This window comes from Rattus rattus, chromosome 4, assembly GCF_011064425.1.
Source record: "Rattus rattus isolate New Zealand chromosome 4, Rrattus_CSIRO_v1, whole genome shotgun sequence".
Classification (NCBI taxonomy): Eukaryota; Metazoa; Chordata; class Mammalia; order Rodentia; family Muridae; genus Rattus; species Rattus rattus.
In genome coordinates, this window is record NC_046157.1 from 114,239,095 (window position 1) to 114,265,157 (window position 26,063).

A 26,063-nucleotide genomic window follows, 5' to 3' on the forward strand; every position below is an offset into this window, starting at 1 on the left:
ATCACTTCAGTAATGTCTGCATTCCTCATTCATGTCCTGTGCTTGCTTACACACTCAGTGGAGATGTTGAAGAGGCCAGTTCAAATGTGTTAGGGACATTATAAATTCGGGGTTGTCCATTCCCTTCTCTGCAAACAGACTTACTGAAAAGGAACCTTCAAGAGGCCTCCAACACTATGCAGGTCACCAAAACATTATTTCTCAGTGACACTGAACCCATTAGATTGACTTTGGAAATGAGGAAAAACTTATATTCTCCTTCCAACCACAGGACGATGGCTACTGGTCATGGCTACCTACTATAGCTGTGGCCTTTGGAGCCTTCATTTTGTGATGGTGACTTGTTTTCTAGGCTCATCTAGTACTTTTCTGGCCTAGGTGACAGGAAGAACTTGCAGTTATTTTCTGGTGTCACTTTGAGCTGTTGACTGTGATTCGGTGCCCCCATCTTTCTGGCTTATTTGATCTGTATGTCCTTTTACAGCAGAAGGACACTAGGCCAATGGACACGCCAAGTCTTCAGAGCATTGTCAGGTGTGGGGTAGATGGGTAGTGTGGAGAAATTCTGCTGTGAACACTGCAGGTTCTAGCAGTCCAAGTTCAGCGGTCACGACAGTTTATGGAAAACTTAAGTCTCTGACCTTGATCTTTCTCTTATAGTTTGTTGACATTGGGATAGTAACAAGCATTGAAATAAACCACAAGCAGGTGGATGTTGCAAAAAAAGGACAAGAGGTCTGTGTCAAAATAGAACCTATCCCTGGGGAATCTCCAAAAATGTTTGGGAGACATTTCGAAGCTACAGACATTCTTGTCAGCAAGGTAAGTATTTCAGCAAAAATACCGTATTTTCAGACTGCAAATTTCAGAAATCTTAGTCCCCTTTACCCATCTGGCTGCCTATGGCAGTAGCTCAGGGGATATCAGGTGGTACCTCTGACAACCCCAGGAACTCGCTCACATGTAGGTCCTCCCCCTGAAGCAGGCTGCAAAGCACTGCCTTTCTTTAGCTTAAGTGACACTTGGGACCACTGGCTTTCATCGACACCTTTGGCTCACCCTATTTGTCTTCACTATTGCAGATCAGCCGGCAGTCCATCGATGCACTCAAAGACTGGTTCAGAGACGAAATGCAGAAGAGTGACTGGCAGCTTATTGTGGAGCTGAAGAAAGTATTTGAAATCATCTAACTTTCCCACATGGGACAGAATTTGGAGTAAATGTAATATTATGTTGTGATATTACCAACAGAACAGACATTTGGACGCTGATGGACTTAGGTGTATAAAATGTTTTCCATGAGAAACCAAGCAACTTACACTGGTTTGACAGTGGTCAGTTCCCCACCCCACAGTCCAGCGTGCCTGCACTCACCTGCCCTTCCTCTAAGACTTGGCTGCTGTTTTAAAGTTTGCCCTTCCTCAAATTTGGATTTTTATTACAAATCTAAATCTTTCAATTTTATACTGATTAAATCAGTCCTGCAGTATTTGATTAACCAAGCTTCTACAGATTTTGTGATTCTTGGGAATCTTTGATGTATAGTTTATGGGTATTCTTTCCGAAGTGACTTCAACCCTCCCCTTCTCCCACATGCCCTTAGACTTATCTGCTTTGTGTGCAAGCATGGGGTAAGGCTAGCTGGCTGCAATTACTGCTTGTCAAGAAAGAGGAGACCTGCATTCCAGGGGGCTGGGCTAGTCTCCATGATAGGAAGCTAACACTTCCTGCTAACACTTGCAGTGTGCAGTCCTTATATTTTTCCATACATTCCGGAAAAAAGTGGCAGTCATTACTTACTAGAGGTCATGATTAGACCTCATGACTAAACTATCCCTGAGGATCCACCAGCATCCTTTGAAGAAACCTGCTGTAAGAAAACTTGAAGTTCAGAGTATCCACTACAAATGAATGTAGAGTGTTATGGCACAGCCACCACTAGAGAAGGTCTTTTTCCTTGTTCACATCTAGGAAAATGCTGGCCTGGGACTGTCGAGCAATCTCATAGCTTTTCTTTGCACACAGTCTGGAGCAGGCTGGCTTTGAGGTCTAGCGTTTAAGTAGAATGAACTGTTGCTAGTTCTTCCTAGAGCTGAGTTTTTTAAGGATTCACAAGAAAAAAAAAAACCTGTACAAAATATACATACAGTTCTTTATTAAACAACTGTAAACACTTCACTGTAAAAATCCATAAAACTTTATAAACAAACGTTTTGTAAATAGAATCTATGCTACAAGTAAAAGAATTAACACAATTATTTACATGCAATACTGACAAATTTGGCACTTTTTTGAAAAAGAAATGTACAAAACACTTGCTTAAAAAGAAATGTAGAATTATGAAAACTCAGAGCATCACTGTCATGCACTTTGCAAATACCTCACAAGCACTGCTGGGCAGAGAGCACCAGGCTCTCTGGACAGTCAGGTGACTTTCAATGTGCTTCCATACGTCTGCTGTAAGACCACCTGAACATTGTCAAGAATAAAGTCGAACGCCATGTTCCATACTGACTCCACTGACTGCTGCATCAACCTGAGGGCGAGGAAGAGGACACTGTGGCTCACTCCTATAGTCTCAGCCACTGAGTTTAAAGGCCAGCCCAGACAGTAAAACCAAGTCTTGGATTAAACAAATAAAGGGCCTATATAGGGTGCTCAGTTCATGTTCACTTTAGACATAACCGTGGGAGTGGTTATTTTTAAGTTACTACCCATCAACATTATGGCATTTAAAGCCAGGAATCTTAAAAAACTTGTTCTATCCATATTTCCCCCCTCTTTCAGTAAAAATATTTAATAAATTACCTTTTCATGTATTTTATAACAAGATCCAATTTTTCCAAATCTTTTTCCTCTATAAGGTCAGTGCAGTATTTCACAACTTGCAGGATGTCTTCTTCCATTGGATCTAGGAAGGAGGAAAACCTCAAGTGAAGACCCCAGTGAAGTCAGAAATCTGCAGTTAGTTATCCCCCTGACTTATGGAGAATGCAGGCCGTTCCATTTCCTGGAACACTCGCCTCTGTTAGCATCAGGACTGACAGTAGCCAGATGTGCAGATGGGGGTGACAACTAAGCACGTATCTTAGAACTTCTGGTTAGAAGTGTTAGAGGCCCACGTCTAACCCCTCGTGCACGGCTCCTGCTCTTGAATCACAGAACTGCTGCACGAACCTGAGATGGTAGTTATCCACTCTTTAAGCAAGGTCTTCACATCACTGAATTCCACAGCTCCAGCTAGGTTGGGTGCTGCCGGTCTAAAACAGCTGCTCTGGCTGCCGCACTGCAGACCAGACAGGCTCTGTGCACCAGGGGTGGAAGCAGAGACCTCTTCCTGTGAAAGTGGACGAGAATGCTGTGTTCAGACAGTATGGAGTACATTAAAATCTAATTACAGTCGGTCTTTGTTCCAGTTACCAGGGGTCTCTCTTCATGTTGTAGAAAACCATCCATTAACTTCTGAGGGCTCCCAGAGGCCCCTGGCAGACTCTGAATCTTCCTGGGGGAACCAATGGGGTTCTTCCTCTTGTTTCTCTTGTCTCTCATTGCTGGTGGCTTTAGCTGAAGTAAAGGATTCTTTGGCACTAAAAGAAGAGGTATGAGATTCTCAGTAATTCTGTTGTCCTAATACACCTTACTACCAAGAGCAGAAAGGAGGGGGGGGGACCAGGACCGCAGTGGCTTAAGGCATAGAGTCCTCCCTGCTCAGCTGTGGGCCTGAGCACTCTGAGCTTGCTCAGGATGCTTACATGTGATAAAATGGTCCTGAAGATCAGAAGACAATTAGGAATTACACAGGCCTAATAAATAAATGTGTGTTCACAGTCTCAAAGAGCAAGTAGCTTGACTCGTATCCAAAATACTGTGAGGGACACCAGCACAAGTGGCTTTACAACACTTACTGAAGAGTTAGTCTAGCACAATGATGTCACTGCTCTAGCCCCCTTTTGGGACATGGCAGTTCTCAGTCGTCTTACCACTTGTACTAGCTGGCTGCTGCTGAGTGGTGTCCTCGCCCTGCCTTTGTCTTTGATCATACGCTGCTTTCAGCTCCTTCTGAAGCTCAGCAGGAAGGGCAGCAAAGACATCAGGGTCCACCTAAGAGAAGAAAAGTCACACCTAAGTTAATTCTGAATAGTAGCTAGACTTTTGAAATCACTTTAATAGGTCCTTGAACAGCAAAGCTAGGACAAAACTTTCCAAAAGACTGGAAATGAGCAATTCAATTTCTATGCTAACTGATCAGAACAAGACACTCAGTTACAACGGGAGCCAAGAACTCGTGCACACTTCTGCACGTCTTCCCCCTATTCTGGAGGTCTCATGACCCATAGTCAGCAAAGCATGTTCTGCTCTAGGGACTGACACACCATGCCCTCCTTGCATGTCTCTTCCCTCTGGTGCTGAGTTGCTACTTTATGAACAGGGTCAAGTGGCCAGCCACTGCAGATGAGCAGGCCCCAGGAGAGAAGTGTGAGGAGAGGACAGGTGAGGGGAGCAGTCCCTGACATGAGCGTACTTGTGAGAATGCTGGAAGGGCAATCACGCTGATTCTGGTGTCACTGTTATTAGGTTCTTGAGGCTCTGGTATTTGTAACAAAACTGTGCCAACAGGATGAGGCAATACCCCTGAACTGCAGCCATTTACTGGTTCTTTCTTCTTAGAGCCACGCGGCTCTCCTTGTTGAGCAGCATAAACTTGTTCTACTTGTTCCCGGATATCAGGTGGGAGCGCTTCTAAAACAGACTGGTCAATCTGTAAAATACCAAATATAAACTTGATGCTCAGAATGAAGGTTTGAGGAACAGCAAAAGTCCAGAACACCAGCCTTCAAAAAGCTAGCCTCTACCCCAGCTATCTTGATGGCCATTGAAGCCTGAGTCTGAATGAGTGCAGTGTCGGAGTGAGTAGCATACACAAGGGAGTCCACATACAGAACACCTCACAGTAAGAACTCACCCATGGAAAGGGAACAAAGAAATTAACTTTTCAGATGGGAAAATTTTTCCAATATAATCATGCTATCCTTAAAAGCATTAGGGATCTCCTCATGAGAACTGCCCCCTTTCCCTAGATAGATCTCCAGGCAGCATTTTCAGTTTTTTTTAGCCCCGCCACCCATGTGAATGCATTTAAAAAAGGTGATGGGATACACCGGACAAAGCACACTAGCAAACAAGGGGACCTGCAGAAGTGGGAGGGGCTTAGGCGAGAACAGTATAAATAAAGATGACTTTGTATGCTGATCTACAAAGGAAGAATACATTTTTGTTCTTCATACAAATCTGACTTCAGGATCAGAAACCATACCTGGGACGGTGATGGGACCTCTATACTGAGGTTCAGCCTTGACTGTCCACTGATAGGAGAATGCAGGCCGTTCCATTTCCTGGAACACTCGCCTCTGTTAGCATCAGGACTGACAGTAGCCAGATGTGCAGATGGGGGTGACAATAAACCACAAGCTCGAGAGTTGGAGGACACTTCCAGATCCACAGCAGCCAGCCCTACAATTGTAGGAACAAATAGTCTCTTTAGCTCACTGGAAGAGGGAAAAACAGACATTCCACCCCTCCCAAACACTTAACTCTTTAACTCTTTTCCTTGCAAATAGTTTTAAATTCATTATTTAGAATGCAATTTTACTTTTTAGAACAAAGGCAAATGAAAAGGCAGAGACACATGTGGATTTAAAATGGATACTACTCCCCAAGGACTTAGTAGAGCAGAAAGAGCCACACACTGATGGCCACCCACCTTCATTGTGCTCCTCTTCTGTGGGTTTCTTAGCTTTCTGAAGTTGGAAGAGATCACGGACAGAATGTGGCAGACCAGAGAAGAGGCTTGACTGAGCTGATGGACGACTTGAACACATGGAAGGATGTAAATTAGCAGGAACCAACTGATGCACTTGAATACCAACCTAGAGTCAAATAAAAATATTTCTAAAACTACAAAAGTAAAGAAGATCCATCCAAACAGTCTATCTGTTGGTATTACCATTGAGATCCAACTTCTAGAATAGGGGAGCAAACGAAACAATGCAAACCAACAGCTTATACATGAGTTATCCCACAAACAACTTGTGTCGCACTGATTTAAGACTTAAAAGTGGACTTCAGTATTCCATCGGTTTTCTGGTTGGCTTTAGAGGGTGTATTACATTTACAGAGGAGAGGCTGGTACAGTGCAAGGTGGGGGACCATGGCAGTGCCTGTAGCTGCTGAAGTCTCTCACCAGCCCCCACTGAGGCTTTATACAGCATCTGTCTCTAAAGCTGACAGGCTGATCAAGGTACAGGGTTCAACCTCTCCCTACAGTAGTAACTTTACAGAGCTGGGGCAATGGCTCAGTGACAAAAGGGCTGGTCCAGGGCTGGGAATAGGAAGGGCAGAAAAAAAATAATATATAAGACTTGAATAATACTATGCAGAAAACAATCTTCACAATAACTAATCTAATCTGTCAAAACTAAGATGATTTTGATGGGAAGTCCTGACTCCCTCCTTGGACTGCATGGAAGAAGGTAAAATCCTGTATATGACACATTAGGACCAAGCTCAGATGAAGCCCAGACAGACGTCACGCTACAGAAAGGAGATGCAGTGTGGTACTCACCCCTCTCATATCTGAAATATTTAATTTCATTGTATGAAACATGTTTAGAGTAGCTTTCCCAATTATTTTTGCACTATCTGTTGCCTGGTCCAGAGTTACCGTCCTGTAAGTATTAGAATTGCATTCTTAAGCAAACATGTACATTCCATATGTATCCATTAAAAGGCAGACATTGTATGGAGCTATTAACTGCCCTCATAATAAGCCAGGAATACCATCCACAAGCATAGAAACCATTACACACAACACTGGTACTTTAATCAAGCCATGAAGTTCCAAACCAAAAAAGTTGGCAAATTTAGGCAAGACAATTTTAGTTAATGGATATAAAAAATATACAATTATAACACAGACTGTATGGTACAACGCCAGTTCTTCCCAGAAGCACACTCTAAACTGGACCTGGTTCTTGCCACCTGGTTCTTGCCTCCCTCCCACCTGCCCCCACAAAATTATGCTTAAGAACCAGTTTCATAAGGAAATGTCCATTACTGTTGCATTTAATTTCCACATGAAATAAAGTATGTTGCTTTACTCTGCCTGTTTCCACAGTGCTTTCAATGACACACTAAGTTTCTGTATTAGAGACTTTATAAGGTCACAAAAGAAAAAACATGTTTAACATAAGCTACTCTTTACTGAAAACACACATTATAACCCTTACAGATTGACTGTTAGATCTTAACACTGGCTTGACAGACTGCTAAATACAAGACACTTTCAAAAGTGGTTTCACGTTGGTCACAAACATCAAGTGATGTGCCCATCGAACACGCTTTTAAACAAAAGTTTCACACAGCTTTCAGACATGGTTCTGATTGCTCTAATGATTTACTCAGGAAAGTCTGGAACACCTCAGAGGTTCACAAACCATACCAGTCCCCTTGTCTTGCTAATGTACAGCCCTTTTCCTTTCTACATTCTCAAGTTAACAACTTGGAGACCCCCAAAGAAACCTCCGGCTGCCACCTGGTGGTGACTTAGATGTGGCTCACAGTCCAGCTGGTGTCAGTGATTTGGACCTGAGAGACTGAGACTGGGAGTAACTAGGCCACTTCTCTAGGAAGCAGCTAGTAGTGCTGTCATGGGCACCTGGTCAGAGAGGGGAGGAGCAAGCCTCTGGCCGTTATCTGTGTTTCTAATGCTGTGATGCCAGCGGCTGGCAGACAGTAGGAGGGTACCAATATCTTGCACACCAGGAACTGTGAACTAAAGGAATCTTTTCTTCGGTATTTTGCAATAGTTAGTAATAAACCTGAGTCAGGTGACCATGGGCTGTGGCCTGCCTCTACAGGATATTTAACATTACCAGGATTGGTAAGTTTTAACTAAAACTACTACTACTGATTTTTATCATGTATGACTTATAATAAACTGCACAGAATAGAACTACCAACATTCTTTTTTTAAAGAAAAAATTTACCTGGCGATGTTATCACAAATTCCATGGCCTCCAAATTTTGCAGTTTCTATAGGGGCCCCGGGCTTCCGTACCATGATCTTCAGAGTCAGGCGTTTGCCCTTCATGCCAGCAGCTTCAAGTCGGCTTTGAATCTCTCCTGACAGACTCAGAAGGAAGGCTTCGGCTTCTCTGGGCTACACAAAGACAAAGATGACAGCACTCTCATGATTCTCCTTAACCCAACGGTTCTTCTCAAGTCTTGGATCTCAAGACTGAGCACATCTTACTGCCCCCTCATCAGCATTTATTTAAAAGAAACATCGTGTATACACCTTGACCTGTGTGTTAAGTGGTCATGTTCTCGGTGTACTGAGGACTCTGTAAGGCATTTCCTGTTCTTTTTTATGCTGTCACTGACCTGTTGCAAATCTTCGAGTCCCTAATAAAATGTGAATTCCACACTGTTAGATTGGTCCCAAGTCCAAGTGTGCACTCTTGAGAACCACAACACCAGTCCATTTGCCACTACAAAGGCAGTGTTTCTTCACCTGTGGTTCACGACCCCTTTGGGGGTCAACTAACACCATCTGAAAACCACAGATATTCAGACTACTATTCTTAACAATAGCAAAACTACAGTTATGAAGTAGCAATAAGATACTTTTGTGGTTGGAGTCAGCACAGCATGAAAAATCATATTAAAGCGTCATGGCATTAGGAAGGCTGACAACCTCAAAGGCATGAAAAACGAAGTCAAGGAGACCGGTTTTTATCTATAGTTTAAAAAATTCTGACACTCAACACATGCCTTCTTCATTGGTAATGAGAATAATTGTAATCTGAATCACTTTAGACCACAAAAGCAGAATATTTTATATCTTTCTTTAAGACCTAGAGTTTTTTAATTAAGGATCTACCTTAAAAAGTCACCATGGCTCTCAGAAAACCAACAGTTTCTGTGTTTATTTCAATCTCCAAGAGTTTTAGAGGTTAGAAACAGAACCAGGTAAAGACACATTACCTGGGTGAACCTTATTCCGTAGTTGATCTCGGCTGAAACAGATTTCCGTTCCTTCTCTGTTCTAACAGGTCTATCGTCCAGACCTCGGCAGAACCTATACAACATCTGCCCTGTCTTGGGGCCGAATTCCTTCTGGAGTTTTGCCATGGTCAAACACTGCAAATCTCCACAAGTCTTAATTCCCAAAGATGCTAGCTTAGATTCCATTGAATGTCCAACTCCTAGGAAAAGGAATATATACACAGTAACTGACAAACTATTAAAATTTTGGTCATTTATTTATATATGCACAGAACATTAACAAATTTTATACTAAAAATAATTTCATGACTAATACCAAGATTAAGATCTTATCCACAAATCAGTAAATAACAAATTTTCATTTCAGAATTCATCATGATCTGAACCTGCAGGGCATGCACAAACACTCCAGAATGAGCTCAGCATGGGGCTGTGCTGAGACGCTGATGTCCACAGACAGCCATGATGGCTTCCTTACATTTACTGACCCAGAGCAGACACTGACACACAGGTCTGATCTCACAAGGGCAGGAGTGGGCCCAGTGACACGGGGGAGAGATGTTTCTCTTAATTCAACAGCTAAATAAATGAGTATCTTGAAGACCTGTCCTACAGCAGCCTCCATGGCTCCCCATGTGAGGTACACAAAGTTTCAGTGCTATCCAGGGCATTGGTCACTTTTCCTGCCCCACACCATATCCAAAAATAAATAGACATTAAAAAGAGATAAACATTTGAGAAAACAGTTTACAGTAACTCAGGAAAACTCTAAGTCTTATTTAAAAAACTTTACATCATAAAACAGTTAAAAGCAGTGAAAATTGTGTTTGTGTGCTTTTGTATGTTAGCAAAAAAGAGCAAAGTCTGCTGGTATCTTTTGCTCAATGTGGTCATGTGACTGTCGCTTCTATCCTAGAGTGATCGGCTTCCTGTCCCAGGAAGACCCCTAGTCGGTTCTCTGCCAAGACAACTCTCAGATACAGTAAAATAGGACACGGGTGAGGACTTGATGGACTTTAAAAGCAACTGTGACTTGGAAGTAGGCCACAAGGTTAAACCATAAGAATCTGTTATCAGTGGTTCTTAACCTTCCTAACGCTATGACTCTTTAATACAGTTCCTCAACCACAAAATTATTTTCATTGCTACTTCATAACTGTAATTTTGCTACTGCTATGATTTGTGATGTAATATTTGGAGACAGAGGTTTGTCAAAGAGGTCATGGCCAACAGGCTGAGAGCTACAGATGTACAATCTGGTGGGAAGGATGCAGGCTCCCACTTGTGCTATGTACAGCAGAAGTCAGAACAAAGGGCAAGCAAGGGGCAGCACTGAGCTGCACTGTGTGTGTGAATATGATAGATGGGAAACGCAAGGAGTGAGAGAGGACCTTGGAATAGCATCATCCACCATAGGTGCAAGGGAAGCACAACCAAGCTAATGCAATGGAACCAGCGTCTATAAGGACAGCTAATCTGATGGAATGAAATGGTCCTGCAGTGACGGTTTGAGGGAAGGATGGCCTCCAAGCCAGGAGCAGAATGGTCACTAATTCAATGCAGTGCAGCAGAGTTCATAAGGAAACATCATCAGCAAGGAGAAAGAAGACAGGGCTCAAGGCCTAACTATTACAGCCAACCAAGGAAGAAAAGAAGGGGAGAGGCTTGCTGCCGGAAGGAGAAAGCCGCAAAAGCTGCTGGTCAATCAGCTGGGGCATGCGTGCATCTGCCCTTGAGAGGAGCCATATTGAAAATGGACAGTGACGCTGCTCACACAGCAAGACCCTGGCAGTCCATCCACAATGAAATGTCAATGGTGATGGAAATGTCCGTGCAATTCAGTTGGCACTTGCTCACGGCTGTGACAAATAAGGAAGCTGCTAACTAAGCTGAGCTTGACGATGCTTCCCACAGCGACATGGCTGGGTGGAGCTGTTAGTCACACTGCATGCACAATCCTAGCCCTGACCTTGTGCATGGGGTAATAATGGGTTAGGAGCTTTGCAAAGACCCAAGAGCCCTTCCTGAGACAGCTGTTAGAGATAATCAGCTCTCACTGGGTAGCTCTCACTAGGTTTGTCAAAGTTTGTCTCACTAGGTTTGACTTCAGTATACATTTTCCCACACAACACAATCATCTACAGTCCCTCATAATCAGCCTTGTGTTTTCACTGCTTACATCCACTCAACAACGGCTTACTAGTTACAGAGCACATCACAGGCTAAGTGCATAATTAGTGGGTGCACTGGCCTCCAGGGGCACCTGCCCTCACATGTACATATCCCACACAGACACACGTTCATAAATACACTTAAAAATTACACAGATTAAAAACCGACCTTTAAGACCAGTGCTAGGATTCAAACCCAAGGCTGACCTTCCACGCAGCCTGCATTTCAGGAGCATCATTACCACAGAGCCGACCCTTCGTGTACAGCTTAGATATAAAGCACTTGACTATGAGTCTGAGAGTGAAAGCTGGGCTGCTGAGACGATGGCTCCCTGGGAAGCTCAAGAACCTGAGCTCAATCCCCAGAACCCATGGTTGAAGAGAAAGCTGACTCCTAAAGTCGTCCTTGGACCTCCATATACAATAGCATACAAACGCACAGACTCGCCTGGATTACCAGCCTCTGTGCCAACAGCCGGCTGGGAATGGAACCCAGGGCCTCTGGCCAGGGTAGCCATCTACTAACCTACCTTCCTAGCCACCCACCAAATAACCCCTGGGAGGAATAGGTAGAGTAGAATCCACTAGGTGAAAACTAAAATTTATAGTAAATAAATCAACAGGCTGTTCTTGTTTCTGTAACTGTCGATACTGTATTTGAAAAGAGAAGGAAGTTGATCATGGCAGCACGGCACGTCTTCCCACACTTGGCTGCTGAAGCAAGAAGATCCGAGAGTGTGAGGCGACCCAGAGCACGAGGCAAGACCCTGCTTGATAAACAGCCTCCCTCCCAGGAACAGAAACAAAGGTGTGGAGAGCACGGATCATCTACCCCAGGAAAGGCTTCTGAAGCCTTGCACTTACCCGGGAGGCTGGTAACCAGCTGCCCTCTGATGAAGTCATCGACTTCGTCTGGCTGCAGGTGGTACTGCCCATCCGGCTTTGCTTTTTTAGTTGCCATTCTAGCAAGAAGAATATTAGAACCTGTGACATTGGAAGGAAAAAGAATGCTCAGAAATAACCCATAATTATTTTTCAAAATTTCAAAGAACATGCAGATTGACTCATTCAAGTATCTTAAAATGATAAAAACTAATTCAGTTTTAATTCAGACAAGGTACACATACACAGCCCAACACACATACTTGGTAATTTTATTTTAATTGTTCAGACTATGGCCAGTATGGTTGCTGATGGAGGTTTTGAAACAGGAATTACTTCAATGTCTCTTTGTGATGGATGTGGGACAGAGAAAACGGGGAGGGGTTACCCTGGGGACGGCCCCTCATGTAAACTAGAACACTCAGGAGGCTTAAGTTGCTCACTGGCTATGAACTGGAGCTAGCCTGGGCTACAGTAAGAGATTCTGTCTCAAATCCTCTCCCTTCCACTCAGAGCATAGCAGATTTTACAGAAAACTAAAGCAAAAATTAAAGTTGGTCAAATTTCCCGACACCAGGATCCAGGTTATGTGGGGACAACACAACAGGCAACAAATAGGCTTTGGAAACAACACCCCAAAACAGAGCATGTGACTTGAGAGGGTTTTAAGGGGTTCAGAGTGCAGGGGAAGGTCAGCAGTGAATGGAGGCGGGGTGTGTGCATGTGCACATGTGTGTGTGTAGTGGGTGGCATTGGGCCGAGTGCGCCAGAGAACAGATGAGCCTCTCTAAGAAAGGAAGAAACGGCACAGCATCAGAGAAGTCCTGCTCTAACAACGCACAGCAGAGTTAGAACAATACGACAGGTACAGTAACTATAAATTCTTACAGGGAGTTGGAGTATAGAAAAGTCCTATCAAAATGATAACAGTGCTAATAGGGAGTTGGAGAGGAAAGGCGGGGGAGGGGAGATTACCAAGTAAAATTTTTGTCTTAATTCCATTTTTAAACTGAAAATGTATTTAAACCACCACTTGTAAAGTAAATTAAAATAAGTCTGACTAAAAACGAGAAAATCAAAACTGTGTCTGACACTGAAATGCAAAGGTTGGTTGGAAAAAGAAGGCTGACAGGGAGGGCTGGAGAGATGGCTCAGCCGTTAAAGGCTAGGCTCACAACCAAATATATAAGAAGGCTGACAGGGACCTGCAGGCCAACAGTAGGGGGTGAAAAGGCAGGCTAGACAGTAACTGTGTATATAGTGCTAACGTACTTGCCATATTTTTAATTTTCAGTATGCTATCGTGTTTCACATTTTCTTAGAAACCTTACCGGAAGATGAACTCAGTGCGATATTGGGAAGACTGCTACAGGCGTCAAAACTGCTCTCTGTGAAGCCTGCTCTACCACGCAGAATTCTGTATCTCACTAAAATCCCCCGGTAGGTGTGCTGTGAGACTGTATATCTTATCTGGCAGTGTGGTCTTGCTAAATGGACATGTTGTCAAATTATCTGCCACAAATGTTTATTTATATTATGCCCCTAAATTATTTGTGCTACTCTCGACTTTGATCCAGTACGTTTCTTCCTAGTGGGCAGATGTTCAGAAGCATCTTAAGTGTCAACAACATGGAGAACAAGGGCTACTAAGTGCTCGGCTCTCATGAGACACCCAGAGCCCCAACCCCACTACCCTCCCAGGGCTGGGGTGGAGGACTTAGGAGCTGAGAACCGCTGCCTCCTGCATGTGACAGGGCACAATGCACTCCAGAGTTACAGGAGCTGTGGTCACTCTCCTGAGACCCGCTAGTCACCTCCTCTCCAGAATGGATGGTCTGACTCTAGCTGAGAGACTATTGGCTGTTAGGGGAAGTAATTTATTCCACAAGTTTGGGATGCTGATGGGTTGTCTGTCTACGCAGATGGTCCTACAACCATAAGCATAGCCGCGCATGTCCACAGAATCGTGGATCACCAGAAACAAAAGTAAACAAAAACAGGACATAAAGTTGGGAGGGAACCCAGCAGTGGATGTGAGCACGCAGTGCATACAGGACAAAAATGACAAAGCGATGACCAAGGTTTCTAATGAAAACAACAAGAACACGGCTGGGTGGGCCGGAAGCGTCTTCTGGGCTAATTTTAAAGACACGGTGAATAAAATCGCTCATACGCACTTCTCAGACTCTAACCAGATCCTCATCCACATCTCATTCACCAAGTGGTTTACAGACGATGCCCACCACAGTCTCTCGGGCACATGGGTTCTTGTTCCCCAGTTAGCAGCACTGTCTGAGATGGCACAGGCAGTGTGGTCTGTTGGAGGGAGACTGTCATTTGGGTCCAGGCTTTGAAGTTTCTAAAGCCAGGGCCCACGTCCAGTTCATTCTCTGCTTCCTGTGTGTGGTCTGAGACGTGAGGTGCCATCTCTCGGCTTCCAGCTGCCCTATCTGCTGTGGTGCCATGCGGTGCCATTGCGGATCCCTGCTCATGTAGAACTGAGAGCTCACACTTTTCTAAAGTTGCCTTACTTTATCACAGCAATGAAGAAACTCACCACGTCAGTCTGTCTTCTCTCGTGAATCATCAGGGTCAGGTACCAGGCAAGTAAGAACCCTTCAGTGCAAGGCCTAACACAAGGGAGGTCTATGGCTTTCCTACTGAACACTCATAAGGGTTCACCCCAGTTCTTCCCTGTGCTCCATGGCCATCCTAGTGGCTCCCCAGTGCTTCAGCGCACGTTTGTCCCCCAGCTGTAGAAATCGAAGTCACTGATCCTTTCTCTCCCAAAACCCCATTTTGAGACAGTCTCACTACCAACTCAGGTTGGTCTGTTATTCCTCAATCCTCCTGCCTCTTGCCTCCTGAGTGCTGAGATAACCAGTGTGTCACCACACTGGCCTCTAGTTCTCTCTTCAATGTATATTAACCTATCTATGATGTCACCGAGTTCCCCATAGTGGTTCAAAAGGCAAGAACCTGAGAAAAAGGGCGTATGAATGAGGATGGAGTGAGAGAAGAAAGACCAGCATGGTTAGAAAGCTTCACCGCTGTCCCGCAGTCCACAGGAAAAGTGTGGAGCTCGGCTTGGTGAACAGCCCTGAGCACAGGTAGGAAAGGGTGGCCCAGACAGCCTGTGCTTCAGTTCTGAAGATTTAAAATTCACAGAGGGAGGACAGACAAGCAGTGGCCACAGATGAATGATGAGCCAGACACAGGATGAGGGAAGAGAGCAAGAGCTGCAGAGAGCACTGTGGCCAGGGAAGCAGAGGACAGAAAAGGAGACCTAAGCTTAGCTTCAAGTTCTATGCTGTTCATCTGCTTTTAAAGTCGTTTCTGTTCAAATTTGAGGAAAACAAAAATTTAAATTTAATTTACCTCTCCCTTTTTCTTTTTGAAATAAAGAGGAATTTATCTATCTCTTTTTTTCTGTTCTTGCTACAAATGTTCTCCTACCAACCACTTGCTTGCATTTGCACATCTTCATTGCTCAGCTGTAAACAGTGATGAAGGGAAGGGAAGGGACACTTCTGCCGCGTGCAGGAAGTTATTAAACTGCCTTTGCATCAAACACTGGGGAAAGCACATACACGACAAGCCACGCACTAACCAATCCCAACAGAGGCAGCACACTGAGTCTTGTCTTTGATTTCCATACGCAGGGCAGCTGCAAACTCCTCAGGAGAAAGTTTAGTCTCTGCAAGGATGTCAGTGACGTCAATCAGGGCTTCATCACAACTGACAGCTTCAATGCTGTGTGTGTAGCTGTAAGGACAAAGCAAAGGCGGTGAGTGAGTGAAGCACACCTATGGGCTGCTCTGGGAGAGGGTAGACACTGCAGCGCCAGCACACCACCACACTAGCACCACACCAGCACCACACCAGCACCACACCACACCAACACACCAGCACACCAGCACAACACCACCACACCACCACACCACACACACCAGCACCACACCAGCACACCAGCACCAACCAGCACCACACCAGCACCACACCAGCACACCAGCACCACACCAACACACCAGCACACCAGCACCATACCAGCACACCACCACACCAGCACCACACCAGCACCACACCAGCACCACACCAGCACACTAGCACACCAGCACCACACCACCACACCAGCACCACACCAACACACCAGCACCACACCAGCACCACACACACACCACACACCAGCACACCAGCACCACACCAGCACCACACCACCACACCACCACACCAGCACCACACCACCACCACCACACCAGCACCACACCACCCCACCAGCACACCAACCAACACACCAGCACCACACCACACCACCACACCAGCACCACACCAACACACCCACCACACCAACACACCAGCACACCAGCACCACACCAACACACCAGCACCACACCAGCACCACACCAGCACCACACCAACACACCAGCACCACACCAGCACACCAGCACACCAGCACCACACCAGCACCACACCAGCACACCAGCACACCAGCACCACACCAGCACCACACCAGCACACCACCACACCAGGCCTCTAATCTTAAATAACACTCCAAAATGCAACTGTTTCCATACTGACTGTGACTACAAAGTTAGTGCTCTAATCCTTTTCCAAAACTACTACAGCAGCAGTGACTGGACCCAGAATACCCTGGGGCACATTTTGAAAAGCTACAAAGTGGCCACTGATCACAGTTATCAGCATTTCTAACATGGCTTATCAGAAAACTTTATGAACAGAAGTTTACACACATCAATTCAATGGCAGCTGTTCAGTATTAACTATCTACTATCAATTAAATCACTGGGATTCTAAGGACAAAGGGGCCAGTCAGCCTGAATGCTGGCTAGGAGAAACACACCCATATCTTCAAGTGGAAATGCTGTTCCTTTCTCTAGCCTTCTGTAATCTCCCTAGATAAAGGACTACTTGTTTTGACAAGCTGGACAAGAGGCATAATCCTGAGACCATGTGACAGACGCAGACCAGATCAGAAAGGACAGACAGCGAAAGAGCCTCACAGCCAAGGCCTGTCTCAGTCCGTTTGTTAGCACTTTTTGGTAGGTTACAAACCAAATTACCAAAATCTACTCATTCAATAAATAAATAAATGCTTCTTAGGCTAAAAACATTAACAATCAAGGTGTAAAGAATAAAGAAAATAACTTTTTCTCTGCCACTAAGAGTGTTCACAGACAGAAAGTGTAGTAGCCTTAGCTCTCCCTCAACTTCTAGGCTATAGGTGCAAAGCTAGCTGTCTCCTCCAGGATGTGGGACTGAGAAGACCGCAGCGTCTTCAACAACCTGTTCCTAGCCCTCTTTTGGATGCTATCCATGCCCTCAGCTTTTTTTTACAGCATTTCACAAACACATTGGTGAAACAGTAACACCCAAACTGCTACCCTTGTTTTACTTCACCATTAAGGTAGCTCCCATAAGGGCAGGGATGGACATTGCTTTTCTTGGGGAGACTCGCAGAGCTGAGCCTGTACTTCCTGGTTAACAGTGTTGAGAATAGAGCTGAAGAAAAGGCAGCCGCGCTGGGTCTGTGCCAGGTCCTCCATGCATACACTACAGCTTTCAGTGCAGTGAGTTTATGGGACTCCTGAGTGTGTGGATGAGTGAGGCTGATTCTTGTCTGTTCTTGGACTCTTCTGTGGGTTTGCTGTGTCCCACTTCCGTGTGACAAGTTTATCTTACCATACTTTATTTTGTTACATTGTTATATCCTAGAAACCTGTTCTTGTGAGAAACAAAAGGGAGTGGATCTGGATGGAAGGGGAGGTGTGGAGGGGCTGGCCTTGTGTGGTGGGGGGTGTGAGATGTCATCAGGATATATAATATATGAGCTAAGAATCTATTTCCAATAAAAGGTCGGGAGGAGGCAGAAGGGAAGACAGAGGTAAGCGCACATCATGGGATGTCAATACACACACCTCTAGGATCTACAGACCTTGGACCACTAACTGTACATTTTTACTGGAGTAGGCTGGTGTCAGTCATTCACATCACTTACAACCTTTTAAACTCACAAAGAGGTAAGAAGCTATGAAATCTCTTCTAGCCCTTTACACAGAACTACATGATTCTGGCTTTAGAACATTTATAAGTTGCTAAGTAATTTTAATTCTTTTTTTAATACTGCCTTAGTATTTAAAAGAGCCTACACTGAGAAAAGAAATCATCTATCTCCTTTCCTCAAGCTAACTCTAATTAACCATTTTAAAAACAACTACCAGAGACTTGCTTTTATAAAAAGTAATTTTTAGCATGCTTAAAGATTCTAAGATGAAAAAAGACTTTTAAATGTCTATGTTACTGGCACGTCAGTTCTACCTTTACTCAGTTCCAATACAGGGCCTCCCTCCATTATCCTAGCTGGTATTAAAATTATAGGATACAGTACACACTGTCCCACCTCACTGTGAATTCTAACCTTACATTATAATGCAAATGTAATAAGAGAAAAGAACAAAGTGAGACTAAAGCAGAAGCAGCAGCAGCAACAACAAAACACTGGAATTCTTAGTCTGCTTCATGGGAAAGAAAATCAGGTCCATACGCACTGTTAGACTTCACATCACAATGCGCAGTAGAACTTGAACGACGATATGCTGCAAATTTTTCCTGAGACCCAATTACTGAAGCTACATTTAAAAAAAAGAAAAGCAGCTACCAAACTAGCAGGCAGAGAAAAAGGATCACAGGAAAGACAAAAATCTAGCGACTCTCACAATGAGTACTCAGTCAGTCAAAGCAGTGGAGTAGACGGAATGGGTAGGAGTGCGTTGGACACAATACCTTGCCAGTGTTTCATACAATGCTTGGGCAACTTCCCTGCATGCATGGAAGTCATACGGAACAGCCTGCAGATTAGGACACAGCTGTTTAGCATGTCCAAAAAACATTCCATTCTTAATGCCAACTTGTCTAGAAAGGAAAGAAAACACAGTGGAGATTATGTCAGGAGTTGTCATCTGTCAACCAAGTAGCAAGTGTGTCGTTTCTCCCCATGCCACTAATACACAATTTCCACCTAACTCCCCTGCTCACAGGGGTTAACCACAGGCACTAGGAAAACTTACAAGTCTATTGTCCCCCCAACAGAAAATAATACAACTGTCTCGCTAGAGACAATGACATCTCTCTTGTCTACAGCTAACCACTTCTAGACGTGACCTCTGGCCCCTTTGCAGAGATGCCAGCATGCCATATGCTGGTGCTGTCACAACCACCACAGAGCAGGAGTATGTGTCCGACACTTCTTCTCCTAACACAAGGCACAGTACGGCCAGGCTCATCCCCCAAGACAAAGCAGATAACAAAAGAACCACACAGAACAGTGCTATGTGACAGACAGACAAGGTGTACTCATCCTATTACCACCCAATTCCCAATTGACCAATTCCAATGCTCCTCAATGGCTCCGCAGTGGCTGAGATGCCAACAGCATTGTATGGTAGGACATCACTCTGGGCAGGAGCCAGGGTTCCACAACTTTGAGGGACCTAATTGAAAACGGTAAATTTTAAATCTACTGTGTGTCTCAATGCCCCACATTACCTTTGATATTTGGAGCATTCAGCATAAAACTACAATTATGGAATTATACATAATTAGTAAAATTCCATTTTATCACTCTGTAAAGAATCAAGAAAAAAATATCACAGTAAAAACACAAGCAAAATAAAGCAATGTTTCACCAGATTACATAATATTGCATAGGATGATCATGGTTAATCCATACATCCATTCAGTAATATTCACCAAGATGGACTTAGTTGGCTGTGCGCATGCTTAAGAAACAGTTACGGCTGTTTCTTGGCCTCTTGCTAAGATCAGGTGATTAGCCAGTCCTCCATTGTTATGCAGAGGCTTCTAAGACTCTCCTAACACTCACTTCACTAGAGAACTACTAACAATTAGGAAACCTCTCAAGTTACTCAGAAGCAAACCCAAAATTACATGCATTTTTCCTATAAATAGAAGTGATAAATTACTTCAGCACCAAGTCTCAAATGCTCGGAGGATCTAGTAAGAAGCAGACAGACAGGAAAGAAGTGACTGACAGGAAAGGCAGCTGAGACAGCTGTGCACAGTTACAGCATCAGGCATTGTGTAAGGTGCTCGGTATGCCCCACAAGCAGACCCTAAGAGGTTTGTGTCCCTCAATCTACCCAGCCTGATTTGAAATACAGTCAGGAGGCCTTAATAAGCCAATGTGCTTATCAATACATGGAGGTATAAATACAATAGTTGAGATAGGTGCACAGAAATACTATCAGAAATGAGGTTTTTATAACGCCTAGCTTTGAAAAAGGGTAAACTTTTGGTGATAAAACTCCTAAAATACTTAAGTTCAACATTTAAATTAAAGGCAATAACTCAGTCTTGCTTAGGAGAAATGCTACTCCTGCGACCTCCCACAGACAAGTCTCCACAGACAGCTGCAGATGGAGCTTCTGACCCACCTGCTTCCGTCCAAGTGCTAGTGAAGCACACCCAGCTTTGCTATGTTTTGGACATAGCCTAGGCCTTGTGTACACAGGATTAGCACCCTTCCAGCTGAGCCTCATCCCCATGGGGAAGTGTGAGGCCAGTGCACAGTAGAAAGAAACTCTGAACTAAACACACACACCCAGGAGGCCTCCCCATAACTGAGGGAAACACATATTGTCCTTGGAAAGATGCTCAGGAAATTAAGATGTTTCACAGACTATAAAGGACAGTAAGGACAAATCACAAAAGAAGTCTGAAGGCGTGATGCATGCTGGGATTGCGGCACTTAGATGGTAGCAGAAATAAGACTGAGTTTGAGGGCAGGCTGGGATACAGAAAAAGTTCCATCCCAGTTGAGCTACACAACGATATCCTGTCATAAAACAAACAACAAACAGAGCCTGAAGTGGCTCTCAGAAAACAGAGCAACCCCGTGCCTTCCTCACTGAAATCCACGCAGAGCAGGTCACTGCAGCTCTACCTCACGTATGCGGTACAAAACAGACTCCTGTCCCGTTTTACTACAGCACATGTCCTCACCGCCACAGGCTTGGTTAAGACAAAGTTCTTTGGGGTTAGATTAGGCAATATAAAAAGAAAAAGGCATCAAATCAGTCCTGACGGTCACTCAACACTATGGATCCCAGATTCCTATCATCAAATCAGTCCTGACGGTCACTCAACACTATGGATCCCAGATTCCTATCATCAAATCAGTCCTGACGGTCACTCAACACTATGGATCCCAGATTCCTATCATCAAATCAGTCCTGACGGTCACTCAACACTATGGATCCCAGATTCCTATCATCAAATCAGTCCTGACGGTCACTCAACACTATGGATCCCAGATCCCAGATTCCTATCATTAAATCAGTCCTGACGGTCACTCAACACTATGGATCCCAGATTCCTATCATCAAATCAGTCCTGACGGTCACTCAACACTATGGATCCCAGATTCCTATCATTAAACACCTGGAAAACATTCGTAGAACAGAGAGTTTACGGTGCCTCTTTTTTTACTTCTGAGGGGTATATTTCTCTGAGGTACGGCCTTTAATTTGTTGTGCAGCACAAAAGACACTGAGTCCTTCCCTCCTAGTCCTGTCTTTGCCTCACAAGTACTGAACTGTTAGCATTACCACCCTGCACCACCATGTCTGTTGCTTAAGTTAAAAGTCTAGCCTTTTTTCAGCACACGCAGTGTCTCAGCACGCACAGCACTTATTCCTTAGAGCTCACCGTAATCCCCACGCGCTGCACCGGCTAGGGTCACCTACCACCTACCCACCCTACCCACACTGCACTCTCTACAATTTCACTATTGCATTTGCCAAGCTTATGCACAGGGCTAGGCTATCCAACCTCAGGCATATGCCTCTGATGAAACTATGGCATTTGTGTAGAAAAAAGGGAGACAAGAAATTGTTTTGAATACCTTCACTGGGAAAAGCATTCTAGAAAATAGGATATTACAATAAAAGTTAAAAGAAAAAACAAAAAAAACTCCCCATATGTGGGTTTACTTGGTTTTGCTTTTCAAATTCATATTTATCTTTTTAGTCAAACCTGAAATAACACATGCTAATTAACTAGCACTTAAATGATCTGCTACATACTATCCGGCACTCATCTACTTTCACCCCAATTATTCTGGCCTTTTGCTTAGTGGCTCCCATCTGTGATCAATACAAACTTACCACCCAAGTACAGAGGCCAGTAACCCCAGTGCTACCAAACTAACAACAAAACCCTGACAGAACCCTGGGGCTTCCACCCAGCATTCATCTTTGAGCTGGCTGATGCTGGCTAAGACCCTGGAGAGGACTGCGGCAGGACTTGAGTTCTCCCTTTATCAACTAGCATCTGGATATCCTCAGACACTGGTCACAACTGCCTCTTGGTAGACAAGTTACCATTCACTGTACTCTATACTATACACTTACCAACAATCCGAACACAGTTCCATTTTATTTAACTATCCTTAGTAAAGTAAGTTTCAAAATTTTGGTCACATCAATTGGCAATAGTAAAACACAGTTTTTGTTCATGATAAAAGTAAACTTAGGGGGTTGGGGATTTAGCTCAGTGGTAGAGCGCTTGCCTAGGAAACGCAAGGCCCTGGGTTCGGTCCCCAGCTCCGGAAAAAAAAAAAAAGAACCAAAAAAAAAAAAGTAAACTCAGTAAGGGGTTGGGGATTTAGCTCAGTGGGAGAGCGCTTGCCTAGCAAGCAAGGCCCTGGGTTCGGTCCCCAGCTCCGAAAAAAAAAAAAAAAAAAAAAAAAAAAAGGTTAAGAATACAACCTGTTTCATACTTGCACATACTTAAACATTTTAGTAAAATAAAATTACCAGTATTTTAAACAAATTACTATGATAATACTATGCTGAGCTCAAATATTGTATTTTCAGATCAGACTTCCTTAAATAATTCCAAATTTGAAAATATTGAAAACTATAACAATTTAATTTTTCCATAATTATTGAATTCTTCAACATGTATCAATGATGTGCTCACTATATAAGGCAATATAAGTCTCAATTTGATTAGTGAAAAAGGGGAAAAGGATTTCTCTAAGTAATTAATTACTACTCCTTTTAAACTGTAAAATCTTCAGTTAGGGACTGAATTTAGGTCACCGTGCCTGTGTGCTCTCTTTAACTGCTGATCCATTTTACTAGCCCTTACATAATTTTCTGGTACATAAGGCAAATAGTAATTATGGTTTCCAATTAACTGTAAGATAACTACCCACTCAAAAGTTAGTGATAACAAGTTCATACATTCTTACTAATTTGAAGTGAGAATAGGTTTGACGGTATTAAACACTTTACTTATAACTTAAAAGGCAATCAAATTTCAGCTTAATTTTCTGTGTATGTGTTTACTTGAATATATCTGTGTACCATGTGCGCCTTGTATCCATGAAAGCCAAAAGAATTTGACAGCCAGAAACTTGGAAGACAGAGTTGTGAGGCACTATGTGGATGCAAGAAACTGAACCTTAATATTCTGTTAGAATTCCACTGTTGAGTATCTTTCCAGCCCACGTTTTAACTAAAAAAAAAAAAAAAAGTTTTTTGGAGCTGGAGAGATGGCTCAGTGGTTAGGATCACTAACTGCACTTTCAGAGGTCCTGAGTTCAATTCCCAGCAACCACATGGTGGCTCACAACCATCTGTAATGGAATCCAACACCCTCTTTTGGTGTGTCTGAAGAGATCAACAGTGTATATATATATATATTCATAAAATAAATAAATGAACCTTTTAAAAAAGTTTTTCTTATTTATAAGAAGACTGAATAAATAAGGCCCCACTTGCCACATTAAAAAAAAAAAGTAACTTTCAATTTTCCATGAAAGGCGACAAACGTGACCAGGCCTAACTGTTTGTTTCTGTCCCACTGGAGGATACATCATGAGGAACTGCTGTACTACTTAAGACTAGTGACGGGTAGTGTAAAATATTTCTTTTCATATGTATTAATATATGTTGAAATCATAGGCTTGACTTGCAAGACTTTATCTTTCTAAAAGTACACTAAAAATTAACTTTCCATTAAGAATTAGAACTCACATAGTTTCTACATACCTGGCTTCATAACTACAAGAAGCAATTTCAGCTTTTGACAGAACAGAATCAATTCCATTTGTTTGTGCAGAATCTTGATTCTCCCATACTGAGGAATCTGGTATATCTGCTTTAAAATAAAAGTTAATTATTATGTTAAAATTTGTTTTCCTTAACTTTTATTAAAGAAATGTTTTCTATATTTTCAGATGCAAACGTTTAAATTCCAAATACCTATTTGAATTGGAATTATTTCTATATTTAGTAAAACAAAACTAATAAAATTGTTTTCTTTCATTAGATTCTTCAGCAACAGTCAGATAAGACCACATCGCAATAGATGTAAACTATCCTGTTTAATGAATGGAAAGCAGTCTGTTCTCCTGTAACACAGTTGCTCAGGGAAGACAAGGGGGAAGTGATCAGGGAGATAAACTCCCTCTCCTTGCCTTAGGAGAACTATGCAGCTCACTGTAATGAGAAAAAGTTAAAAGAAAATACAAGTTTCTTAGGAGGATTTTTTGTTATTTCCTAAGTTTCTATAGAACTTTAAAACTATGTGTTAAAGAAAGATCACATTTCTGCCAGCCATTTGAAAAAACAATAACTTAGTAATACTTTTTAGAAACTTTGGCTTCTAGTTCCTCATATTCAGAAATTACGCCAGTGTAGTCAGATGATCTCATCTAAACACTATATATATAAACATATATGCACACACATGTATAATATGTATATATGAATATTACATAAATATATTTTCATATGCTATAAAGATGCTTCATCTTAAACTTCAAGGTTTGTCTTCTATACACATCAGGTGAAAACAGACTGATGGCATTATTTTCTACTTCTAATTTTAGCAACTGCACTTCTTTTAGAAATTGTAGCTCAATTACAATCAGCAGTAACTACTTTATAGAACATAATTCTAGTCTCAATAGAACAACAGCTCACCAACATTTCTAATATCTGAACCAAATATACAATCTCACTAAAGCACATAAAAGTATCCAGCCTACAGAGCTACTGGCTACACAGAGATTCACTAATAATTGAGAAGTATATTAAACTTTTGGTCAGTCTCAGGATAATTCTATTAGGTTAAAGATAAAGTGTGCTTTTATACAACTTATTAAAAACATTCTACATTCTTAAAACACGATCTCAAATATGTGTCTAGTCCATAAACAACATCATTAGTAAAGCAAGACCTAGACATGTCACTTTAGCTAATTCCAAGCAAACCTGTTCTAAGTCACTGTAAGAGCGCACAGCTAATTGCTCAGTACCTCTTCCTCACTTACTTACGAGCTCCGTGAAAAACAACCACGTTATTGCACCACCAGAAGAACAGCACAGTATCTGGCTTCATTGGCAATAACTCCTCCCTATCTGACCAATAACCATCCACCTCTTTACCTGATGTACACCCCGTACAAGTATTTCCAGATCCTAGCACCCATACATGAACACCACAAATACGAGCCAAACTCAGACCTGGAGTCTTGGTGGAAGTTAGCCCTACTTGCACCTTAAAATAAAAACAAGATGTGCAACGTGAGCTATGACTTCTGGTAAAATGTAAATATATGCCACACTCTTCCAAACTCAAGACAGAAAGTGAGCAGATTATCCAGTGTTTCTGTATCAGGCCACTATCGAATCTGTGAGAATTTAAGGATAACAGACCAACAGAGGGTACCACTAAACAAAGATCACAGCCACAATCTCTACCTTCCAAAGCTATAACCATGAATTATGCTTTAAAAGGGAGTTAGTTACATGACCTTTGCACTTGAAGGACTATTTAAATAAGAATCTCATTTGAAGTGAAATCAGAGTGTGGTCCATGCGCCCCCAATGCCCT

At 43.0% G+C, this 26,063-nt stretch overlaps 2 protein-coding genes across 7 annotated transcripts in view; one reads left to right on the forward strand and one right to left on the reverse strand.

Moving 5' to 3' along the window:
- Nucleotides 1-1,502, forward strand: part of Eif5b (eukaryotic translation initiation factor 5B) — a 53,677-nt gene extending 52,175 nt beyond the window's left edge. Inside the window, exons 23-24 of the mRNA XM_032900968.1 lie at nt 661-822; nt 1,083-1,502. Coding sequence (XP_032756859.1) covers nt 661-822; nt 1,083-1,190 — 270 coding nt within the window. The 3' untranslated portion in view covers nt 1,191-1,502. The remainder of the gene's footprint in view (nt 1-660; nt 823-1,082) is intronic.
- Nucleotides 1,503-2,133: 631 nt separating this feature from the next.
- The window catches only part of Rev1 (REV1 DNA directed polymerase), a 72,303-nt gene continuing 48,373 nt past the window's right edge, over nt 2,134-26,063 (reverse strand). For 2 of the 6 annotated variants that reach the window (XM_032900974.1, XM_032900971.1), the window contains 15 exons: nt 24,215-24,320; nt 18,921-19,049; nt 15,730-15,884; nt 12,102-12,221; nt 9,046-9,266; nt 8,046-8,218; nt 6,623-6,725; nt 5,762-5,927; nt 5,315-5,511; nt 4,523-4,759; nt 3,981-4,101; nt 3,421-3,587; nt 3,178-3,337; nt 2,809-2,911; nt 2,134-2,536 (listed from right to left, as the gene is read on the reverse strand). In XM_032900974.1, the coding sequence (XP_032756865.1) occupies nt 2,425-2,536; nt 2,809-2,911; nt 3,178-3,337; nt 3,421-3,587; nt 3,981-4,101; nt 4,523-4,759; nt 5,315-5,511; nt 5,762-5,927; nt 6,623-6,725; nt 8,046-8,218; nt 9,046-9,266; nt 12,102-12,221; nt 15,730-15,884; nt 18,921-19,049; nt 24,215-24,320 (2,270 nt within the window). In that variant the 3' untranslated portion in view covers nt 2,134-2,424. Of the gene's footprint in view, nt 2,537-2,808; nt 2,912-3,177; nt 3,338-3,420; nt 3,588-3,980; nt 4,102-4,522; nt 4,760-5,314; nt 5,512-5,761; nt 5,928-6,622; nt 6,726-8,045; nt 8,219-9,045; nt 9,267-12,101; nt 12,222-15,729; nt 15,885-18,920; nt 19,050-19,502; nt 20,248-24,214; nt 24,324-26,063 lie in introns of those variants that run through there. The other 4 variants (XM_032900969.1, XM_032900970.1, XM_032900972.1 and 1 more) reach the window with 3 other exon arrangements.